Source organism: Macadamia integrifolia, unplaced genomic scaffold (genome assembly GCF_013358625.1).
Source record: "Macadamia integrifolia cultivar HAES 741 unplaced genomic scaffold, SCU_Mint_v3 scaffold1900, whole genome shotgun sequence".
NCBI classification, from domain to species: Eukaryota; Viridiplantae; Streptophyta; class Magnoliopsida; order Proteales; family Proteaceae; genus Macadamia; species Macadamia integrifolia.
In genome coordinates this window covers 7,388-29,960 of record NW_024868409.1, presented here as the reverse complement: position 1 = coordinate 29,960, position 22,573 = coordinate 7,388, and the positions used below count along the sequence as shown (strand labels likewise).

The window sequence follows — 22,573 nt, the reverse complement described above, 5'->3', positions numbered from 1 at the left end:
AAATTAATTTTATGAGTTTCCATATGAGAAACTCATTTCTCATGAAGCTCTTGCCGCTCAGAATTTGAAGGATAATGTTCTTCAAAAATTTTTCTTTTTCCTTCATTCTTTGCGGATCTATATTCTTGAATTAAGAATTTCTTATTAATTTGGAAATTGGGTTCTTCAATGATATGAAGCATCAAAATTCCTAAGGCTTGCATATCAGATGGAGTTGGAGAAGAAGATGTAGTTTCCTGATTAATAGGAGCAGAAGTAGGTTGATATTGAGCCTGGGAGTGGTCTCTTGGCAGAGGACCATAAACAGGTTGATTAACCTGAGAAGGTGTACAATTTGTACCCTAAAGATTGATTATTCCATCATAATTCTCATTCTGAAGTCTAGCAGTGGAAGCACGAGAAGGTGCTTGATACTGAGGATATTCAAAAGAAGAGGAAATTACATAAGAGGTAGATCTTCAAGAATCATTAGATCTACGATCAAAAGTAATTTCAATATCACCAGAAGGAAGCTGAGTGATGCATGATGGAGAAGTTCTCATGGGTGGCTGGGGTTGAGCCATAGAGGTTAAGGTCCAAGAGTTAGGAAACATTTAAATTTGTTCTTTTCTGTTATTCGTCAAGCAGGACTTGTTGTTTTTGCAAAGAAAATCAAATTGTTTCAAACTAATGTTCACTTCTTGGGACACTATATATCCTTCGGATCTATCATTCCCATAGAACGAGCCATTCAGTTTGCTGACAAATTTCCTGATGAAATAACAGATAAGACTCAACTTCAAAGGTTTCTTGGTAGCCTAACTTATATTACTGAATTCTATAAAGATTTAGCAAAGGATGCCAAACCTTTGTTTAATAGGCTTAAAACGCAGCCTGAACCATGGACATCTGTACATACTGACTCTGTCCGAACAATCAAGCTTAAAGCTAAAACCCTTCTGTGCTTAAGCTTAGCACGACCTGACTGTTTTAAAATTATTGAGACCGATGCCTCCGAATTCGGTTACGGTGGTATTCTGAAGCAAAAGTGTCATAACCTTCCTAAGGAAGTATTAGTACGATTTACTTCAGGTACTTGGAATTCCACTCAATAAAAATATTCAACAATTAAAAAGGAAATTCTTTCACTTATTTTGTACATAACCAAATTTAAAAGTGATCTTTTAAATCAACATTTTTTAGTCAGAATCGACTGTAAGGCAGCCAAGGATGTTCTTGAAAAGGATGTCAAACATCTTGCCTCCAAACAGATCTTTGCCCGATGGCAATCACTCCTTTCTATTTTTGATTTTGACATTGAATTTATTAAAGGCAGTACTAACAGTTTACCTGATTTCTTAACTTGAGAAATTTTACAGGGCTCGTAAGCAAAAGGCTGTAGTCCCTGTCACCACCAGTAAATAAGTTGCCTCCTCTTCTTGTAGGCAACTACAAGAACACCCTTCTCCTATATCCTCACAATCTCCTTCGCCTGCCTCAATATTAAGGCCAGCCAATAACTCCCCTTTCACAGCAATAAATTTTTTCCAAGTAATCCCTATCGAAACCATCCATCTTCATCACACTCCTTCCGAAATTTCCACCATCTACCTCCATGACCACCTTCATCCCTCTACTGGTGATAAAACTTGTTTTTTCTATGAAAGAATTCTTGAAGAAACTCAAAGTGCTCAAATTCAGCATAACTATAGATCTGCACATGTTCGGGCTTATTTGAAGCTCAATATTATTAACATCATTCGAAATCGAAAATGGGGATCTTCTCCCTCATTCAAACGCGAATTCCATGATATCACCGGCCTTAAACTCAGGTCATATGATTATGCTGATTATGTCAAAGCATGGGACATGATATTCTTATATCAGAACGGTCATGAGACCCATTCCTGGTTTGTGAAGTTTCGACTTCAACACACCTTATTAGGTGTGCCAAACTGGTTTATTCATTAGTTCTTCACTTGGGGACCACCAACAGAATTTCTTATATATATATATATATATATAAACATTGGTGTATTACAAAAATTATTACAAGTAAATAAAAGCCACATGTGTGGTTTTACGTTAAAAAAAGAAAGAGAGAACTGATGACTATTGACAGTTTAAATAAAGAAAACTATTATTGACACTTACATAACAAATTTAACCAAAAAGGTTTAATCAATACCAAGATATCCATCTATATTTAAATACATTAACAACTCAAGATCCGAAACGGATTCTAAAGAGTTGTTCCTCAAGTAATTAAGTTTTCTTTTTTGGGTAGAAACTCAAGTAATTATGTTAGTAATTGAATCATATACAGTCATGAAGAAACAAAATGCTTGCAAAAAATAAATAAATAAATAAAAAGGAAAAGGAAGTAATAGATGGAGTTCATTGCTATGACAAATAGTTGTGCATTCCCTTACCACTTATAAAATTTACATATAAATATTTCCTTCTATTCCAATTTTATTAAATTTCATCCCTTCATGAAAGGGGGTAAAAGAGGAAAAAACTAGATATAGAAAATATAAAAGATAACGTTGAGCCTCAAGATTTGCCCCAATTTTGATATTTATCCAGATCTACGAATGTGGGATTGGGTAAGAATCGGATCAATCGATATCAATTTTGGCCAATCTAAAACTGATTCCGATCCTTTGCTTCTTGTTTTGGAGACAAAATTCATCTGCCATGAAAGAGGGTCGAAGGTTTGGTTATAGTGTTGGTTCTATGGTGGTCTAGGTTGGGTCAGTAAATAGGGCCTTTTTTTTCCATAGAGGGATGGTAGGTAGAGCAAAAATTAAAGACAACATCTACTTCTAGTTCCTTCATCAGGCTTATATTCTTCCTTTTCTTCTAATAAAAAAAGAAATAAAAAATAATAGGGACCTTTTCTTCTTGTTGATCTTGGTTGGAAATGTTGAGAAAATAAACATTTAAAGGGAAAATGAGTCCTTCCCCAAAATAGAGGATACACACTAGCTCCTCTCACTCTTTATCTCTCTCCTAGGACAGATAAACACTTCTCTACCATAAGAAGAGAGAAAGCGATTAGGAGGTGCACTCTTGGACATGAAATTTTTTATTTATTTATTCAATTTTTTTTTTTTTGAGTGCAAGACCCACTATGGGTTAAAAAAGACAAGTGACCCATTGAAGGTCTAGACAAAGATCCACAATGGGGTCAACATGGGCTCTTGGGGGTTGCACTTTTCTTTTTTATTTTTCTTTCCGAATGTGGGAGTGGAAAAATTGATCGCTGGACCTCCTTGGACTTATGCTACATCCATTGGTTGATTGTTTCAAGGTATTTCTCCAGTTCCCCTATTTTTAATTATAGAGATTATTGCTTTATTTGTTGTAACCCGGCAGTCACTGAGAGGAGGGGTGAATCAGTGAGTCTAATTCTGATCCCTAAAAATCCATCTGATGTCTGGCCAAGAAAAACCTGATATACCTGTCTCTGTTTACACACAATCTTATGCATACTCAGCCTCTCGTAGGCACTTCCAAGTGTGTACACTCATTCCACATTTCACGCATATCAATATAAAATACAAACAACAAGCACCCATAACACAGGATTTTTATGAGGTTTGGCAATTTATCTACATTCCCAGAGTAGTGCCTGTAAAGGCTTCGTACCTACTCAATACTCTACTTTTGACTGCACCCACAGTCGGGAGTACTCACACCCAATTTTCTCAAGTTGAAGCTAAGATGGCACTCAGAGTGTCAGTACAATGTTTAGCACCCACTACACGGGAGCACCCACTCCCAGTGCTTAGCACCCACTAAGCACTCAATAAAGAATACAGTAAATTTGGGCTTATATCAATGCCCTACATTCAAGCTCTGCCCAGCATATACATCCACAACTAGCTAGCATGTTTACAATTCATCCACAACTAACCTAACATGTATACATTCATCCACAACTGACCCGAACATACATACATGCATATAATGTAAATCAAAAGTTAGAGAATCTTACAACTGATTGTCTAAGATGACTGGAAACTTGTACTGACAAGTTTGGTGCTCACACCTTCTCTCTCCTTGGCTTCTTACTCTTCAAAGCAAATACATCATTGGTTTCTTCTCTTCCTCCTTGGCTTTAAGTTAATGTTTCATTAACACATCTCAACCACCTCTTTTACCTCCTTTAATGGCCTAAGAACATTTATCATCAAGTATTCATATTCATTCAAGGACCAACAAAGAGGGGGAAGTTTCTCTTACCAAAATCGTAGCCTTCTTTCACTCAAAACTTATTTTTCTTGCTTCCATAGTGTAGGGCTTGAAAAAACGAAGAAGTAGCAACTTGGTTCACCCAACTCTAAGTTAAAATGAAGGAGATATGACCATTTGAAGTTGGAGCAATGAGATAGCCTGAAATGGAATCTTCGCAGGAGTGGCATAGGTTACACCAGCGGCACACTCTATATAGGCGCAGATCTGGCCGTAGATCACATCAAAAGGTATCTCTTAATCTGAGTTGTCCTATTAAACCAACGGACAATAGATCTAAACTGTAATACCTTACTTCTTAAACCCGGTCTGATTACACGATTGACCCAGTTTAACCATGCAGGACCCGAATCGGAGAGAGTTAAGGCGGGTTCCTTATGGACCATGATGGCAAGGGTGACCTTAAACACAGGCTGGCCAGACAAGTCTGAGCCAGTGCCAGAAGAGACGGGAGTACCTAAGCCGTGTACATGCACATATCATAAGGCCATGTACGGATAAAACAGGTATGTAGCCGTATCTTAAGACGCATACGTATATTACATCTTATGCCAAGAGTGAGATTCGTGTCGAGAGTCGAACTCTATCAAAATCTCACTTGTTGGCCAAGTTTTGGCCCTCAGGTGGGCGGTCACAGGTGGGCGCATCCGCCCACCTGAGTGACCCACCCATGAGGTTACAAGATGTTTTAAAAGGCATAAATAGCTATCTTATGTTTTTCTTTTTTCTTTTTCTCATTTATGACACTTGGACGTTTGGTGAGAAGAGTAAAGAGGAGAGAGAAAAGAAGGGAAAGAAGAGGAAAAGAAAAGGAAAAGGAAGAAGAGACGGATTTCAGCGGCGCCGAGGTTTGATCTTCCCATTCCGACGCCGGAAGAGTGATCTCCAATACGAGATCTACGTTTAGAGGTGAGCAAAGGCTAGGTTCCTTAAACTTTCACCATACCCCAGTAAAACCCTTGATTTGGGTAGAGTTTCTTGAGGTCTTGTAAATCCCCCTTGTGATGATGAATCTAAGGTTTAATAGATGATCTATGTATTGATTTTGAAGGATTTGAAGAAATGTTTATAAGGTTGGCAACAGCATTGGTGATTTGAAGTGATTTTGGGGTTTGAAGGAGTTCTTGAGCAAAGAAGGTAAGATGGCTTTCCATCCCTTAAATCTATCCTAGATCTAGGTTAGAACCATCTTATGAGACCTTGAATGTGTGAAGAATGGGTTGGGAAGAGCCCCATTTGATTCCCCAAAGGTTGGGGAAGGTTTCAGGCGAAAATGGCATTTTTCCGCCAAGACCGGTGGGCTAAGACTAGTGGGCCAAATGGCTCGCCTGAGGGTACCCGCCTGAGAGGGTAGATCCTCGGGGCCAACCGACGGGCCGACCGGTGGGCCACCTTGCCCACCGGTCTTAGCAGGACCCTCGAGGCCAATAGGTGGGCCGACCGGTGGGCCGACTTGCCCGCTAGTCATGACCGGTGGGTCTGACTGGTGGGTCATGACAGGTGGGCTGTCCGACCCACCCGAGAGGCTCCCAACGTGATTTTTACGTCCGAACGAACCCAAAACGGATGTGCGACTTTCTTTTAGGATTCTAAACATGATTTTATCATGGATCATGTTAATTTTGATCCCAATGTGGTGAAATACTAACCCCAGTCACTTATGATAGGTTCATCAAATCTTACGTTTCTCGCACCGGATCTCACCCGTACCAAGTGTGAGTCCTTGTACACTACAGGTAAGTGGGGAGAGGACGTTTGGCATTATTTTAAGGCTTGTTGTGCATCATTCCATTGTATCTAGATTATCCATGTCATCATGCAAATTATATGTAGCTTAGCCATCCTCACATTATCTTATGCCATGTGTGTTGTGATTATTTTCTCAATGTTAAATGATGATGTGCTTATGAGATGAATGTTGACATCATTGTGCATAATGCATTAATAGACTAGATGCCGTAGTCGGCTTGGAAACGAGAGCATTGGTGACCTGTGGAATGGGACGCGGAGGCACTATACAATCGTATTGTCATATAGGAGCATGCAGTGTAGGATTATCACCTTCCCGTTCTACGACCCTTCCCAACAGGGGTTGAGGTTTTGGGTTACCATTTGGGGGGAAGCAATGGTCGGGGTTGTCGGGTCACTGTGGCAGTTAGACATACGCCCGGCTGATCATTAGGACAGTCGACAACCTCGGTGGTATATTCAAGAGGGCTAATCGTACTGCTTTTAAATTGCTGGAGTCAGCACCTTTAATTACTGTCATTTACTTTTTGTTGAGAGCCGGTGGTCGGCATGTTTTACTTTTTCGAGTACTCACAGTGGGCCTTCTCCGACAGCCCTATGGGCGTATCGCGGGATGGAGTTCGCGGCTTGTACCCGGAGTATACGCGCACTGTGGTTGTAGTAGCACTAAACCAAAGACTTAGTAATGTTGATTAGGTGGAAGTGATTAAAATTAATTGCATAGCATATAGTGCATATGGTTGTGATTGGTTGTGTGGACTGCTGTGTGGTCCTTCTTTTCACTTACTGAGCTAGTGAGCTCATCTCACGTATGCACCTCTTTTAGATGATTTTGCAGGTCATCAACCTGAAGGGCATGGGTTGGGCCCCACAGTTGAATTCCCTGAAGAGGATTGGTGGGTCCCCGAGGAATTAGAGCACAGCACAGATTGCTCGTGCGAGGGCTGTGCTACGGGATCGCAGCTCTGATGCCGAGCTGAGCTTAACTGTTGATACCCAGCTGAGCTCTTCTTCTGATACCGAGTTGAGCTCTACCTTTTGATATCGAGCTGAGCTTTACCTTTGATGCCGAGCTGAACTCTACTTTTGATACCGAGCTGAGCTGTACCCTTTGTGTTTTTGATGATCCCTTTTGTGTACTTGATATGTAAATTGTATTCTTTTGTGTAAATATCATGCCTGCGGGCCCACATGTACTTAACTATGTATTACAATTTGGGTATCAAGTATAATAGGAATATTTACAGGTAAATTTAAGCCTTCCGCTGAACTGATGAACACTTTCTTAGTTGTGTGTATACTGTGGTTGGATACTATATTAGATGATCCTGGTAGGTTTGGGTTAACATGTGTTAACCCGTTCACCAGTCTGGTTCTGTGTGAATGGGGTGTGACATAAACCATAGGTTTTGAATTTTGATGACATCATCATGAGGTAGGCGCTGACATCGTTAGAGGCGTTGTCGACCATGGATTGGTCACATCAGCACATATTCTAGAAGGTTGTTGGCTTAACCCATAATCATTTAGAGACCATTAGATCTGGATCTATAAGATCTAGTTGATCCAGATCTAAGGATTGGAATCTAAGCTTCGATGATGATGTACATGCAACACATGCTAGTCAATGCAATATGATGTAGCGTCAAACCATCATATCTAATACACTCCACCAATGAGAAGCCTCGGGTAAGCATCTTTAATGCAAGTTCTTGCATGAAATGGCAGATCTGAATCTGACCGACGTTGCTCAATCTAAGCCGTGTATTAAGGATCCCTCTGATTCTCTTATATACACATAAGCCCCTACCTTCATAAATTTCAGTACTTAAAGACCCCTTGCAACTTAGACCTTCAAAAGCTTGAAATTACACAAAAGCCCTTCAAATTTCAAAAATAAATTCCAAAAAATCCACCCAACACCGAGAGCAACTGATGAATTTTTGGTTTGGATTTTCAAACCAGCTTTACGGAAACACTTATAACTTTTTCATACTATATCCGATCGAGATGAAATGAAGTGCGTTGGAACCGTGACTAGATACTCTACGACTTTCCAGAAGACCGATCATCTGAATCAGCCATGTAGAAAGACCAAAATGCCCGTATTTTTTTCAATAATGCATCTTTCTCATATGGAATCGAAACATAATGAAATCAGAACCGTTGGAAAGATCGGATTTTTTTCGTATCGTTACATGGAGAATACTTCCTTTAAAAAAATTCATCTTTAATGTCGAAACTACCCTCAGCTGCCACAAATGTTGTAACTTCTTCATACGGTATCAGAATGCGACAAAATCAGATGCACTGGACTAGAAAGATTACAATCTATCTTTTTCATGAAGTAATGATCTTCCAAAAATATCATTTTCACAGAAAATGCCCCCAAGCGTAAATAAGCTAATTTTACCAGTTTTGACCTAGAAACCCGCACCACATAAAAAGGATGTATCAAACCATTCCATGCATACCAAGTGGCTCTGTTATCTCATTGGTGACACTGGATACTACCATGTCATCATTTTCATCCACGTCACCCAAACTGGCCATGTCATCATTTTCATCCACGTCACCCAAACTGGCCATGTCATCACTGCCACGTGGTTGGGTTGCCAACAAGGACAACCATAAAACAACAATCTCTCCCTTTGGAGTTGTTGGTAACCTCCTCATCACTAATACACTCCAAAACTCTGATGAGTAACTCTCTCCCCCCTTTGGAAACAAGTACAAATGGTGGAACCAATAGACTCCTCTTGAGTCCAATATGGGGGTAGTAACATCAAGTAACTTACTCCCCCTCTCCCAGTGCCCCTAGTGCTTGGGAACAACCACTACTTCCAGTTTCTGTCTGAGGAACTCAAATTGATTTTGGGAATTGGTTTAGTAAAGATATCAGCCATTTGCTCTATTGTGGAAATAAACTCCACCCTTAATTCACCTTCCATCACCTTGTCTCTTAAGAAATGATACCGGATAGTAATGTGCTTTGTTCTAGAATGCATCACCGGGTTCTTGGAGATGTTGATAGTACTAGTATTATCACAATATAGTGGCACTTCCTGCTCAACCTCCACAATCCTTCAACATCTGCTTTATCCACAACACTTGTGTACAACAAGATGTAGCTACAATGTATTCTGCTTCTGCAATTGAAAGAGAGACTGACTCTTGCTTCTTACTATGCCATACCGCCAAGCTGCTCCCCAAATAGAATGCACCACCACTGGTGCTCTTCCTCTCATCTGCACATCCGGCCCAATCTGCATCCGAAAAAGTTGACAAACTAAAGCTTTTGACTTTCGGATACCATAACCCAAACTCACTAGTCCCTTTCTGATATTTGAAAATTCTCTTCACTGCTGCCACGTGTGTCTCTTTTGGTCCTGCTTGGAATCTAGCTACTATGCACATAGCTTGTAAGATGTCAGGCCTACTAGCTGTTAGATATAATAGGCTACCAATCATTGACCTATACGAGGTGTGGTCAACTGATGGAGAGTCATCTTCTTTGCTCAACTTACACCTAGTCATCGTAGGTGTACTAACTGACTTGCAATCCTCTATGGTAAATCTCTTCAATATCTCCCTCACATACTTGGATTGAGATATGAAGATACCTTTCATCTTCTGACTGATCTGCAAGCCCAAGAAGAATGATAGTTCACCCAACATGGACATCTTAAACTCATCTTGCATCCTTATTGCAAAATCTCTGCACAACTCATCTTTGTGACCCCCAAAGATGATATCATCTACATATACAACCACCACAAGCTGACTGTTTTTTTCAGTTCTGATGTAGAGATTACTGTCCAATAAGCCTTTTTTGAAACCCAACTTGCACAAGTAAGAGTCCAATATGAAGTACCATGCCCTTGGAGCTTGTTTCAAACCATACAATGCCTTCTTCAATCTGCATACAAGAGTGGGGTCCTCACTTAGCTGAAACCCATCAGGTTGCTCTATGTAAACCTCCTCTTCCAAGTTTCCATTTAGAAAAGTTGATTTAACATCCATCTGATAGACCTTAAAGCCCTTGTACACTGACAAAGCCAAGAACATTCTGATAGCCTCAAGTCTTGCCACTGGAGCAAAATTTTCCTCAAAATCAATGTCATCCACTTGAGCATACCCCTTACATACATGTCTTGCTTTGTTCCTCACCACTTGACCACTTTTATTGAGTTTGTTTCTAAAAGCCCATTTAGTACCAATTATATTCTTGTCAACTGGTCTAGGGACTAGATCCCAAGTGTGATTCCTCTCTATCTGATCAAGTTCTTCATTCATGGCCTTCATCCAACTCTCATCATTGCTTGTCTTATCAACAGTTTTTGGTTCAATCTTCGAAAAAAGAGAGTAGGTGTTGATCTTCACTCTTCTAGTATGAACACCTACAGTGGGGTCATCAATGATTAACTCATCTGTTCCTTGTTGATCAACTCTGTTGTGTATCTTCTGTTCATCTGAATCTACCTCAGCCTGTTCAACATCAACCTCATCTTTTCTTTTGGGTCTACTATCAACCAGGTCATTCTCATCAACATGATCTTCAAATTCTGAAAGTTCATTTATTGAGCTTGAAGGAATATCTCTTTTTTTTATCAACTGTGACATCAGCACTCTCTATAATGTTTTCAAGTCTGTTGTTGTAGCATCTATAGGCCTTACTTGAAGTAGAATAGCCTAAAAATATACCCTCATCAGCCCTATCATCAAACTTACCCAAATCTTGGGTTGTGTTCTTGATGTAACACTTGCTACCAAAGACCTTGCAGTGTCTTGTTGTAGCCCTTCTTCCAAACTAGATTTCATATGGAGTCTTGCTTTTATGAGGTCTCAACATGCATCTGTTATGGATGTACACTGCAGTTAAAACTGCTTCCATCCAGAACTTTTTACCCATGTCATTCTCTGCTAACATTGTTCTAGCCATGTCCTACATTGTTCTATTCTTTCTCTCTGCAACACCATTCTGTTGGGGTATTCTTGGAGCAGAAGTTTGTTTCCTGATACCATGCTCATAGCAGTATTCTTCAAAATCATCTCAACTGTACTCACCTCATTTGTCAGATCTCAAACACTTTATCTTCTTCCTTGTCTGATTCTCAACTTGCTTCTTAAAGATCATAAATCTTTCTAAAGCCTTTGACTTATGTTTCAAGAACATCACTCACACCATTCTTGAATGATCATCAACAACCAACATGATGTATCTCTCTCATGAGGTGCTAGGTGTCCTCATAAGACCACATAGGTCTGTGTGAATCAACTCCAATGGTGAACTGGAATAGTACTCCTTAGACTTGTAGGAGATTCTGGTTTGCTTTTCCTTCTGACAAGATGCACATATAGGATTGGAGAACTTCTTCAACTCAGGAACATCTCTCACTGCCTTCTTTGAAGAAATCTTAGCAAAGTTCTTGAAATCAATATGCCCAAGTCTTTTGTGCCATAACCATGTCTCCTCATCTATGTTGACCATGTAAGAATCTTTCTCTAACTCTGTCAAGGTGTACAGGTTCCCTGAAGTTCTCTGTCTAGTAGCTACAACCTTAACCCTTAATAAGGCTAGCTCATCTACATAGCCATCAAATTATGCTAGAATCTCATATTACTCCTCTAGTTGTGACTTCAAAGCCACTTTCTTTAACTCAAGAGTGTTGCAGTCAATGGTCTTTTGTGAGAGTTGATACTCAAGATCATCTAAAGTCTTCCTTAACTTATTGGCTTGATCTCTCAACTCAAGAACTATTTGTTCTTGCCCCTTAAGGTCTTGAGTGACTTTTTTCACTTTCTTCCTTTCTCTTTTAAGCTCTCCGCAGGCAACTGTGAGTTTAGCCTCTAAATGTGATTTTTCATCTTCATCTTCTTTTTTTGTAAAATCTTCATTGCTAGAAGAATCTTCTTTGTTTTCTTCCACATCTATTGAGACTATAAATATAGCCTCATCATCTTCATTATTAAATGATTCTTCAGACTTTTTATCAGATGTGTCACTGCATTTCTTAGAAACCAAACTTTTCTTCTTGTCTTTGCCTTTCTTGTATCTATTTGAGAAGAACTTCTTCTTTCCCTTGAAATGACTTTTCTTTTTACTTTCATCTTCATCACTTTCTATTTTTCCTTGATTAGGACACTTGGCTGTAAAATGTCCAATCCTTCCACAGTTGAAGCATTTGAAAGACAACTTGTCCTTGTATTTTTCTGTTATCTTTTTCAACTTTCTAGTAAAATGAGTTGTAACCTCATCTTCACTCTTATCAGTATCCTCCACAGACTGCTTCTTCTTCTCCTTGATTTTCAATTTTTTAAATGCCTTGAAAGCGGCTTGTTTATTAGTAGACTTGCCCTTTTTCCCATCTCATTTCAAGAGCTGTGAAAGTGCCATTCACTTGATCAAAAGTGATAGTGTCTAGGTCCTTTGCCTCTTCAATAGCTGACACCTTGGAATCATACTTGGGCAATAAAGATCTCAGGATTTTCTAACAAACAACTGAATCCTCTAGATTGGCTTCCAGACCCCTAATAGAGTTGACCACTTCATTTATCCTGATTATATAGGTGTCAATATTCTCTCCCTCTTGCATTAGTAGACTTTCAAACTGGCATCTGAAGGTTTGAAGCTTTGCTTTCCTTATCTTTTCATCTCCTCCATAAATGCTCTTCAGTCTTCCCCAGATATCATTGGCTGAGTCACAATCCATTACCTTAGCCATCACACTCTTATCTAATGCTGAGAATATTGCATTCACAGTTTTCTGATTGTAACAATAAGCCTTCTTAGCTTCATTGTCAATCGGACCTCCTTCAGGTTCCTTGTATCCAATCAGAACTGATGCCCAAATATCATAACCTAGTGAACCTAGGTACAACTACATTCTCCTCTTCCACAAGATAAAATCAGATCCATCAAACTTTGGTGTATGTCCTGAATAGCCTTCACCTGCCATACTATCACTGTCACTGCCTCTGGATCACTCAGCTGTTGATTAAACTATCACTGAGTATCGGCTCTGATACCAATTGTTGTAACCCGACAGTCACTGAGAGGGGGGTGAATCAATGAGTCTAATTTTGCTCCATAAAAACCTGTCGGATGTTTGATGAAGAGAAACCTGATATACCTGTCCCTATTTGCACATACTCGTATGTACACTCAGCCTCTCATAGGCACTTCTAAATGTGCACACTCATTCCACATTCCACGTACTTTAATATAAAATACAAACAACAAGCACCCATAACACAGGATTTTTACGAGGTTCGACAATTTACCTACATCACTGGAGTAGTGCCTGTAAAGGCTTCGTACCTACTCAATACACTACTTTTGACTCCACCCATAGTCGGGAGCACCCACACCTAATTTTTTCAAGCTAAAGCTGAGATGGCACTCACAATGCCAGTACAATGTGTAGCACCCAATATACGAGAGCACCCACTCCTAGTGCTTAACACCCACTAAGCACTCAATAAAGAATACAGTAAATTTGAGCTTATATCAATGCCCTACAGTCAAGCTCTGCCTAGTATATATATCCACAACTAGCTAGTATGTTTACAGTTCATCCACAACTAACCTAGCATATATGCATTCATCCACAACTATCCCTAATATACATATATGCATATAATGTAAATCAAGAGTTAGAAAATCTCACAACCGATTTCCTGGGATGACTGAAAACTTGTACCGACAAGTTTAGTGCTCACACCTTCTCTCTCCTTGGCTTCTTGCTCTTCAAAGCAAACACATCATTGTTTTCTTCTCTTCCTCTTTAGCTTTGAGTTAATGTATCATTAACAAGTCTCAACCACCTCTTTTACCTCCTTTAATGGCCTAAGAACATTTATCATCAAGTATTCATGTTCATTCAAGGACCAATAAAGAGGGGGAAGCTTCTCTTACCAAAATAGTAGCCTTTCTTCACTCAAAACTCGTTTTTCTTACTTCCATAGTGTAGGGTTTGAAACAACGAAGAAGTAACAATTTGGTTCACCCAAATCTGAGTTAAAATGAGGGAGATATGACTATTTGAAGTTGGAGCAATGAGATAGCCTGAAATAGAATCTTCGTAGAAGTGCCATAGGCTCCACCGGCGGTGCACGCAAAAGAGGGGCAAATCTGGCCGTAGATCTCATCAAAAGGTATCTCTTAATATGAGCTATTCGATTAAACCAATGGATAATAGATCTAACTATAGATTTTGAATCTCGATGACGTCATCATGATGTAGGTGCTGACATCGTCAGAGGCGTTGTCGACCACGGATTGGCCACATCAGCACATATTCCAAAAGGTTGTCAGCTTAACCCATAAATGTGAATCATTTAGAGATCATTAGATCTAGATCTATAAGATCTAGCTGATCCAGATCTAAGGGATTGGAATCTAAGCTTCGGTGATGATGCACATATGACACACACTAGTCAATGCAATATGGTGTAGAGCCAGACCATCATATCTAATACACTCCACCAATGAGAAGCCTCGGGTAAGCATCTTTAACGCAAGCTCTTGCACGAAACGTCAGATCTGAATCTGATCGACGTGGCTCAATTTGAGCTGTGTATTAAGGATCCCTCTGATTCTCTTATATACACATATACCCCTGCCTTCATATATTTCAGTGCTTAAAGACCCCTTGCAACTCAGACCTTCAAAATCTTGAAATTACACAAAAGCCCTTCAAATTTCAAAAATAAATTCTAAAAAATCCGAAGAATTTTTTGTTTGGATTTTCAAACCGGCTTTACGGAAACACTTATAAATTTTTTATATGATATCCGATCGAGATGAAATGAAGTGCGTTGGAACTGTGAATGGACGTTCTACGGCTTCCTAGAAGACCCGATCATCTGACTTAATCATGTAAAAAGACCAAAACACCCTTGGCTTTTCAATGATGCATTTTTCTCATACGGAATCGGAACATGATGAAATCAGAACCGTTGGAAAGATCGAATTTTTTTCGTATCGTTACATAGAGAACACTTCCTTTAAAAAATTCATCTTCAATACCGAAACTACCCTCGACTGTCACAAATACCGTAACTTCTTCATACGATATCGGAATGTGACAAAATCAGATGCATTGGACTAGATAAATTACAATCTATCTTTTTCATGAAGAAACAATCTTCCAAAAATGTCATTTTCACTACTGAAAATGCCCCTGAGCGTAAATAGGTCAATTTTGCCAGTTTTGACCTAAAAACCCGCACCACATACTAAAGATGTATCAAACCATTCCATGCATACCAAGTGGCTCTGTTATCTCATCGGTGACACTGGATACTACCATGTCATCATTTTCATCCACGTCACCCAAACTGGCCATGTCATCACCGCCTTGGCCGGGTTGCCAACAAGGACAACCATAAAACAACATTATTTCATAAAGAAAAGCTAAAATTTTCAAATTTAATTAGTCTGCCATTCAAGTCCAAAGACTATTTCAAGAATTCTCATTAAGGAGACTGTGAGTGTTAGTAGGGATCGTTAAGAGATAGGATCCGCGCTAGTACGATCACTCAGTTGTACAAGTCAACGATCAACACTTGTCCCACTTTTTGCCATTACAAGGACAAAGATAGGTATATCTGAGAAAAAAAACACAGATGTTGGTCATTGACTCGAACGACCAGGTGATCATACAAGCAAAGAATCTGCACTCGATCATTAATAAAATATAAAGTATTTTCTTTCAAATAGATTGCGGATCATATTCTGTTTTTTTTGTTAGTTAATTTAAAATCCTATAAAGCGACCACTTATCTGGCGCTTTAAGATGATATATCTATCACAAGGAATCTTCGTTTTTTCTTTTCAAGATTGTTAGTCTCATTCTACAAGAAAAAAGGTACAATAGAATCTCACTTTACAAGAGGGCTTACAAAATAATTTAAAGTTGATCAACTATGCTTGGACTAAGCATACATGATGCTAATGCTATATATTCTTTTCTGTGTTGTAAGTCTCAGTAAAAGCTTAATAATGATTGAGAAGAAAAGAATGTTATCCAGTTTTATTTTCTACGCTCAGACATGTGTGGGATAATGTCAAATTTTTTGTTCCCGCCTTGTCTCCTTGGCTCTCTCACTAGTTGTCTTTGTGATTCAGGAGAGAAGACCTGTGTAAGGAGAGAAAGCAATTCCGAAGTTCAATAATATGTAAATTTTGGGACACTTAGAATCAGAGATTAGGATCCATACATATCTTTCCCATATTTAAGGGAAGAATTTTGACTGCTCAAGTCTTCTTGTTCAGATTTCTTGGTAAGGTCAAAATTACATGTTGGGAAGTTGTAACACAACCAGTGCCGCCCAACGAGATGTCGATCTTTTTCTATTTAAACTATTCTTCTCAACCATATATGTTTATATGCTTGCTTGATTAAAGATAGTTATTGTTTACCTAAAAAAAGTTTAAAAATAGTGATTTATGTGCATGTGTGTGTGATTGTGTGTGTGGAAGCAATGATATGTAAGAGGGTGGAAAGAATGATGGTGAGAGATGCCAGATCTGGACTTATATTTATAGCGGTCCATATGGCCTACGTACCCTTATTAGGGATCAGGTCATCCTGTAGTTCGGGATTTATTTTGAAAAATAATTAAAAATGCATGACAGAATCCCAAAAATAAATAAAATAAACCTACATACATCATCAATAATCCAAAGTATAAAAATTTCTTTGACGATAATTCTTCGGTTTGTAAGATTCATTAACGTCTTCTTTAATAAGGTGGAGTGTATCATATGCCAAAACATGAAATTCCTCGAACCATGTCCTTGTCAACATAAAGTTCTTCGAGGCATGTCTCTTAACATGTTGAGATTTTCCTAGCTAATTATTTGATGATTAAGGACCTATTGACAGTGTTTATATGTCTAATAATGGCAATTACTCCAATGGATAGTTTTTTTTTTTTGGCATAGGCATTCTGGGTTACTACCAATCTTATTTGCGTGATTCTTTTTATGATGGCTAAATTTAGGGTCTACACTATGCAATCCGTCAGTGGTAGTTCATTCAATAATACAGGCAGTAGGAGTGGAAAGGGTGTGCCTCTATTACTTGGGCTAGAAAGTAGAGTATGCTTTGAGACCTGATCCTTCACATAGAAATGAGAGGGATGAAACTCAAAGAAGATATGGTTATCACGTATAAACTTTTGAACTAGAGAGTAGGGTTTTGTAGTTGACGAAACGTGCAAAACATTAAAAATTCGTTAGAATTTTAAGGGGAGAAAATGAAAACAGTACCAACATGAGAAAATGAGAGACCCTTATCGTTTCCCATATATAATTGATCCATGCTAGAGTAGCCATCAAAGGAGGATATGGAGTGCAGGTCAAGGGTTATTTGATTAGTGGCACTTGTGTTAAGGAACCAGGAGTAGGGTAGGGTTGGGTTGGGTTGGGTTGGGTTGGGTTGGTTTGGGGTGGAGGAATGATGTAGGACAGGAGAAGGGTGAGTAAAGTATGCGGCGGGTGGAGAGGGCTAGGCACGGAAATGGTATGTTGGGGGAAGACCAGGGTAGAGGGGTGGTAGAAAGAGGTGGATGCCATATGGCTGGTGCGGTGACAAATAGAGCACTATACTCGGTTACCTTGTTGGGAGATATGTACACCATGACCAAGTTCAGACCAACCATGTCCTCCACGGCCTCTCATTGTGCCACGACCAAAGGGGAGAGAGCGGTTATTGGTTGACACTAAGGATGCAATAAGTGCAGTAGTGTGGAACCAGAGATTGGAGGTTGTAAAAACACAACCCTAAAATGATGCAGAATTTAAAAAAAAAAAAAAAAAAAAAAAAAAAAAAAAAAAAAAGAGCAAACAATGTGCACATGTTTATGAGGTTCGACAATATTGCCTACGTCCTTGGTGAGATGAGATCCTGCTTCACTATCAATGGAGAATAAGGTTACAACGCTCGTCCTCACACCTCTCAGTATTGCTTGCATTATAGAAAAAGAAAACCTTGCTACAAAGATATAGCAAAAAATCATAATCTGGAAAGTACAAAACTGCCCTCAATGATGGAGGAGCTTTTTAGGAACTCATAACTGAGAAATGGATCTCATAGTAAGTGACCAGGTCTGGCCATACAATGAGTGTAGGAACCATTTCCTTGAAGTTCAAGTGGAGAGCCCAAAATAAGTGAATGTTGAAATTCTTTTGAAGTATAGGCTTACCAGTCATTGCCAATTCATCTGCAACAGATTTGGCACATTGCAGGAATTGGAAGATGGATTCATCTAATATGTTAACCAGATCTTGGAGAGTAAGGTGTAGAGAGATGAATCTGGTTGTGGAAGCAGAGCTAAATGTTGTGATTAAGGTATCTCATACATTCTTGCTTGACAGCTTGCTAATGGCAAGAGGGAGGACTTTCTCGGTGAGAGACACAATGAGAAGGCTCATGACAATTGCTTCCTGTTGTAACCAGAGTTAAGTGATGGTGGCTTCAATACCAAGGGAGGGAGCCATCAAGATAGCTAAAGAGGTTCTGACTCTTCAAAAATTGAAATCAAATGGTCTCATCAACTTGCCATATGCCAAGCCTGGCAAGTTGTTGTTGTTACCTTTGAGCTTGACTTACATCATCAAGCCACTCTTTTGCTCTCCAATAATAAGTTCTTCCTTTGATTTATCCACATATGTCACTGAATTTCATTGAAACCCGTGAGATAGATTGATAGAACATGGTCTATTTGGTTAAAATAGAAACAACCCTTTTTATTTTTTTTCAGTTTGATATTCACCTAGAACCGCCTTACTTCAAAACTGGATATTTATCCAACGGCTTTCCAGCACCTTTTAGTTTTTTTCCTAAATCACTTGACTTAGTTTTCTACATTTTATCATAGATAGTTATTGAAGCCACATTAGATGGTGATGATTCTAAGGCTGTGTTTGGTAATGTTTTAGAAAAATAGTTCTGGAGTTTTTTCGTTCTATGGGAACGAAAAAATGGAATAAAGCGTTCGGTGTATTTTGGTGTGTTTCATTTTTTCTGGAACAAAAAGTGAAAAAAATAAATAAATAAATAATAGAAACGAGAATTAAAGAAATGACAAAAGGTCGTTCCGTTGTTCTAGTTTCGTTCCAACAAAAAAAAAATGGCATTTTGACACAGAAACTGAAATTTTCATTTTTGACACGAAATGTTGTTTCTGGAACAGAAACGTTACCAAATGCAGCTTAAAGGATGGAAGATAGATAGAGTCCATATGGAGCTATTAATTTCCATAGTTTTTCAATCTAAACCGTTAATTATTGTTTAGACTTGGAGAGTGCATAGTAGTATGTACTAATACATATATAGATATACATAAGATGTATGTCAATACATGGATATATTTGATTGAATTAATACATGGTTAATCTAGACCATGTTCTCTCTATCCAATAGTCAAAATGGCACATCTTTCATACACATGGCAGAACATGTTTCTTACGAGGTTTTGGAAAATAATAGACCTTATGACAATAATATTTTTTCTTTTATTATTTATTGTTACTTTACACTTTGTTTATTGAAAAAAGAAAAATTGACCCTGATCCCAAAAGTTGATAATGCAAGAAAGGTGGGTCAGTTTAGATCAATTTGCCTTGGGAATTTTGTTTTCAAGTTAATCCCAAAAATCTTTGCTACACACCTATCTTCTCTACTTCCTCATTTAATTTCTGAAGAAGAAGGGGCATTTCAAAAGGAGAAAGTAATCTTCTCTTACATTGGTGTTGCTTCAAAGCTTGCAAATCTAATGACCAAAAGGAGTTTTGGAGGTAGCATGGGTCTCAAGTTGGACGTTCAAAAAGCTTTTGATACACTTGATTGTCAATTCTTATTTGATGTTCTAAAAAAATTTGGCTTTCATGCCAAATGGATAGATTGGATTCGAAAAATCCTAGAATCAACAAGGCTGTCATTATGGTTAATGGGGGACCAGTTGGGTTTTTTGGAGTGGAAAGGGGTCTCAGGTAAGGGGACCCGCTCTCGCCTATGCTGTTCATTCTTGTAGAGGAAGTTTTTTGTCGCGGACTAAAATCATTAAGGCTAAAAGGTCTAGTGAAGGGTTTGCAAGGACCAAAAAATGCGTTTACACCCTCACATTTGCTCTTTGCAGATGACTTGTTTATTTTTATTAAAGTTGACTTGCATGGAGTGAAACATCTAAGAAAATTTTTCGAAAGGTATTAAGCATATTCTGGTCAGACTTTTAATTTAGATAAAAGTCAGATGTATTTTGGCCCCATCCCGGCAGCTAGAAAGCTTCAGATCAAGGAGTCAATTCCCAACATGGTATATAGGTGTTCAGATTTTCAAAGGAAGGGTAAGAAATAATCTTATTCTACCTCTGATGGATAAATTCAAGGAGCGTCTGGATGGATGGAAAGGTCGTTTGCTCTCTATGGCAGGCAGAGTTCAATTAGTGAAGACAGTTATGAGTAGCATTCATGTTCATAATTTCTCTATTTATCTGTGGCCATCTTCTCTGATTGTAAAGATTGAAGCATGGATTCGAAATTTTATATGGATTGGAGAAACTTCTACCACCAGAGCAATAACTGTCAAATGGGATTTTCTGTGCAAATCTAAAAATGAATGAGGATTGGGAGTTAGATGGCTTAAGGATATAAATTTTTCTTGTTAACAAAGTTGGGATGGTTTATAAAGACTGACCAATCTTTATTTGGAAAATTTCTCAGAGGCCGCTTGGTTACTAAGAAGGAGACTTTAAAGAATGCTACATCTTCATCAATTCTTCCTGGTCTTCGCAAAATATGGACTTTATTGGTGAATCTGAACGTTGGATTATAGGGGAGGGTAGTTCCATTCAATTTTGGAATGATCGCTGGTTGAAGAATACCAAAATCACTGATATCCTAGGTATGCCCTCTTTATCTAGTGTTGATCTTTCTGCCACAATGACAAATTTTATCAAAAATGGGCAATGATTTCTGCCTGAGGTCTCTAACCACGCCCTGAAAGAGGTATGTGCATGTGTAAAAAGTATTAATATCCCGTCTACATATGAAAAAGATGTAAGGGTATGGTCCCTCTCTGAATCAGGAAGTTTTACAGTTAAGTCAACATGGGAAGGCATTAGGGTTACTTGTCCAATTCAAGGATCGGCATTCTAGGTGTGGCAAAAGAATATGCATCCTCAGTTTTCCATGTTTAGGTGGAGATTGTATCACAATCAATTTCCCACTGATGATCAAGTATGTAGAAGACGCGTACCAATTGCATCAAAATGTGATCTATGCAAGATGAATCATAATTCTCTAACTCACATATTTCTTGACTGCAATTTCAGTAATAATGTGTGGAAAGAAATCTTGTATTTTTTTCAGGTTCAATGGAGAAGTTTTCCTTCAATAGAGGAGCTTTTTTCATAGTAGAAAAGGAAAGCCAATGTTGTTCGACTACGCCCTGCTTGGTCAGCCATATTAGTATTTATTCCTTTTCATCTATGGAGGGAAAGGAATCAACGTAGACATGATAATGGGAGCTGTACCGCTCAAAATGTTGTCAAAAAAATATTTGATGACCTAGGGGAATTTTCAGTGTTGAGTTCTATTACTGTGAATGGAGTTCTTGATCTGACGTTATCCAGACAATTGCACCTCAGAATATCTCGAAAGGGGGCACAAAAGATCAGTGAGGTAGTCTGAAAACTACCCATGGAAGGTTTCATTAAGCTAAACATTGATGCCTGCTCTCTAGGAAATTCAGGTAGGTCTGGAACATGGGGTATTTTCTGTGATCACAGAGGAAATCATATCTTGAGTTTTTTAAGTGGCCTGGGAGTTACAACAAACTTTGTTGCAGAGTTTGAGGCTTTTTTCATGGGTATACGGATTACAAAAGAACAGAGTTGGTTGAAATTGTGGGTGGAATGCGATTCACATGCAATGGCAATTTGCATCAAAAAATGTACCATTCCATGGTTCTTCCAGCAGCAATGGCGGAGTTTAAAGGCTTACTTGGACACCATCACATGGTCAATTGCTCATTGCTACAGAGAGGCAAATAATATTGCAAATAACCTAGCAAAACATACTGCACTTGCACAGGTACTGTCAACATGGAATACTCCCCCCACTTTCACAGTGGAGGATAATACATGGGATGCTCAGCTAAGACCAAAATATAGGTTCTTATAATGGTGTTGGTTTTAGATTGATTTCCTATTCTGCTAATGGCAATGCCGAAGGTGGAGTAGTATTTCAACTCTGAAATCATGTTTTAAGATTTTTCGATTGGGTTTCTTCTCTGCTGATGGCAATGCCAAAGGTGGATTAGAAATTCAATGTTTTAAATTCATTTATTGTATATAATTTTCTCTCCTATATTAATACAATACACTTGCTGACTCTTAGCAAAAGAAAAGGTTTATTGAAAAAAAAAAAAAAAAACAACTTCTTAAAGTTGGGTTCATTTTATCAAAATTAAAAAATATCAATTTATAACTGAAACTGAAAAAAAATTGGTCGTTCAAAACAAACTACAAAAAAAAAAAAAAAAGGATTCCTTTTTGATTTTGGAAAATGAAATAA

At 38.5% G+C, this 22,573-nt stretch overlaps 1 protein-coding gene across 1 annotated transcript; it reads left to right on the top strand.

The window, feature by feature from the left end:
* Positions 1-21,697: 21,697 nt before the first annotated feature.
* LOC122065141 lies at positions 21,698-22,090 on the top strand (the record flags this gene model as incomplete). Its single annotated transcript, XM_042628947.1, has 1 exon — positions 21,698-22,090. A coding segment is annotated over exon 1 (393 nt), but the record flags the coding sequence as incomplete, so codon positions are not given.
* Between the last annotated feature and the right edge of the window lie 483 nt (positions 22,091-22,573).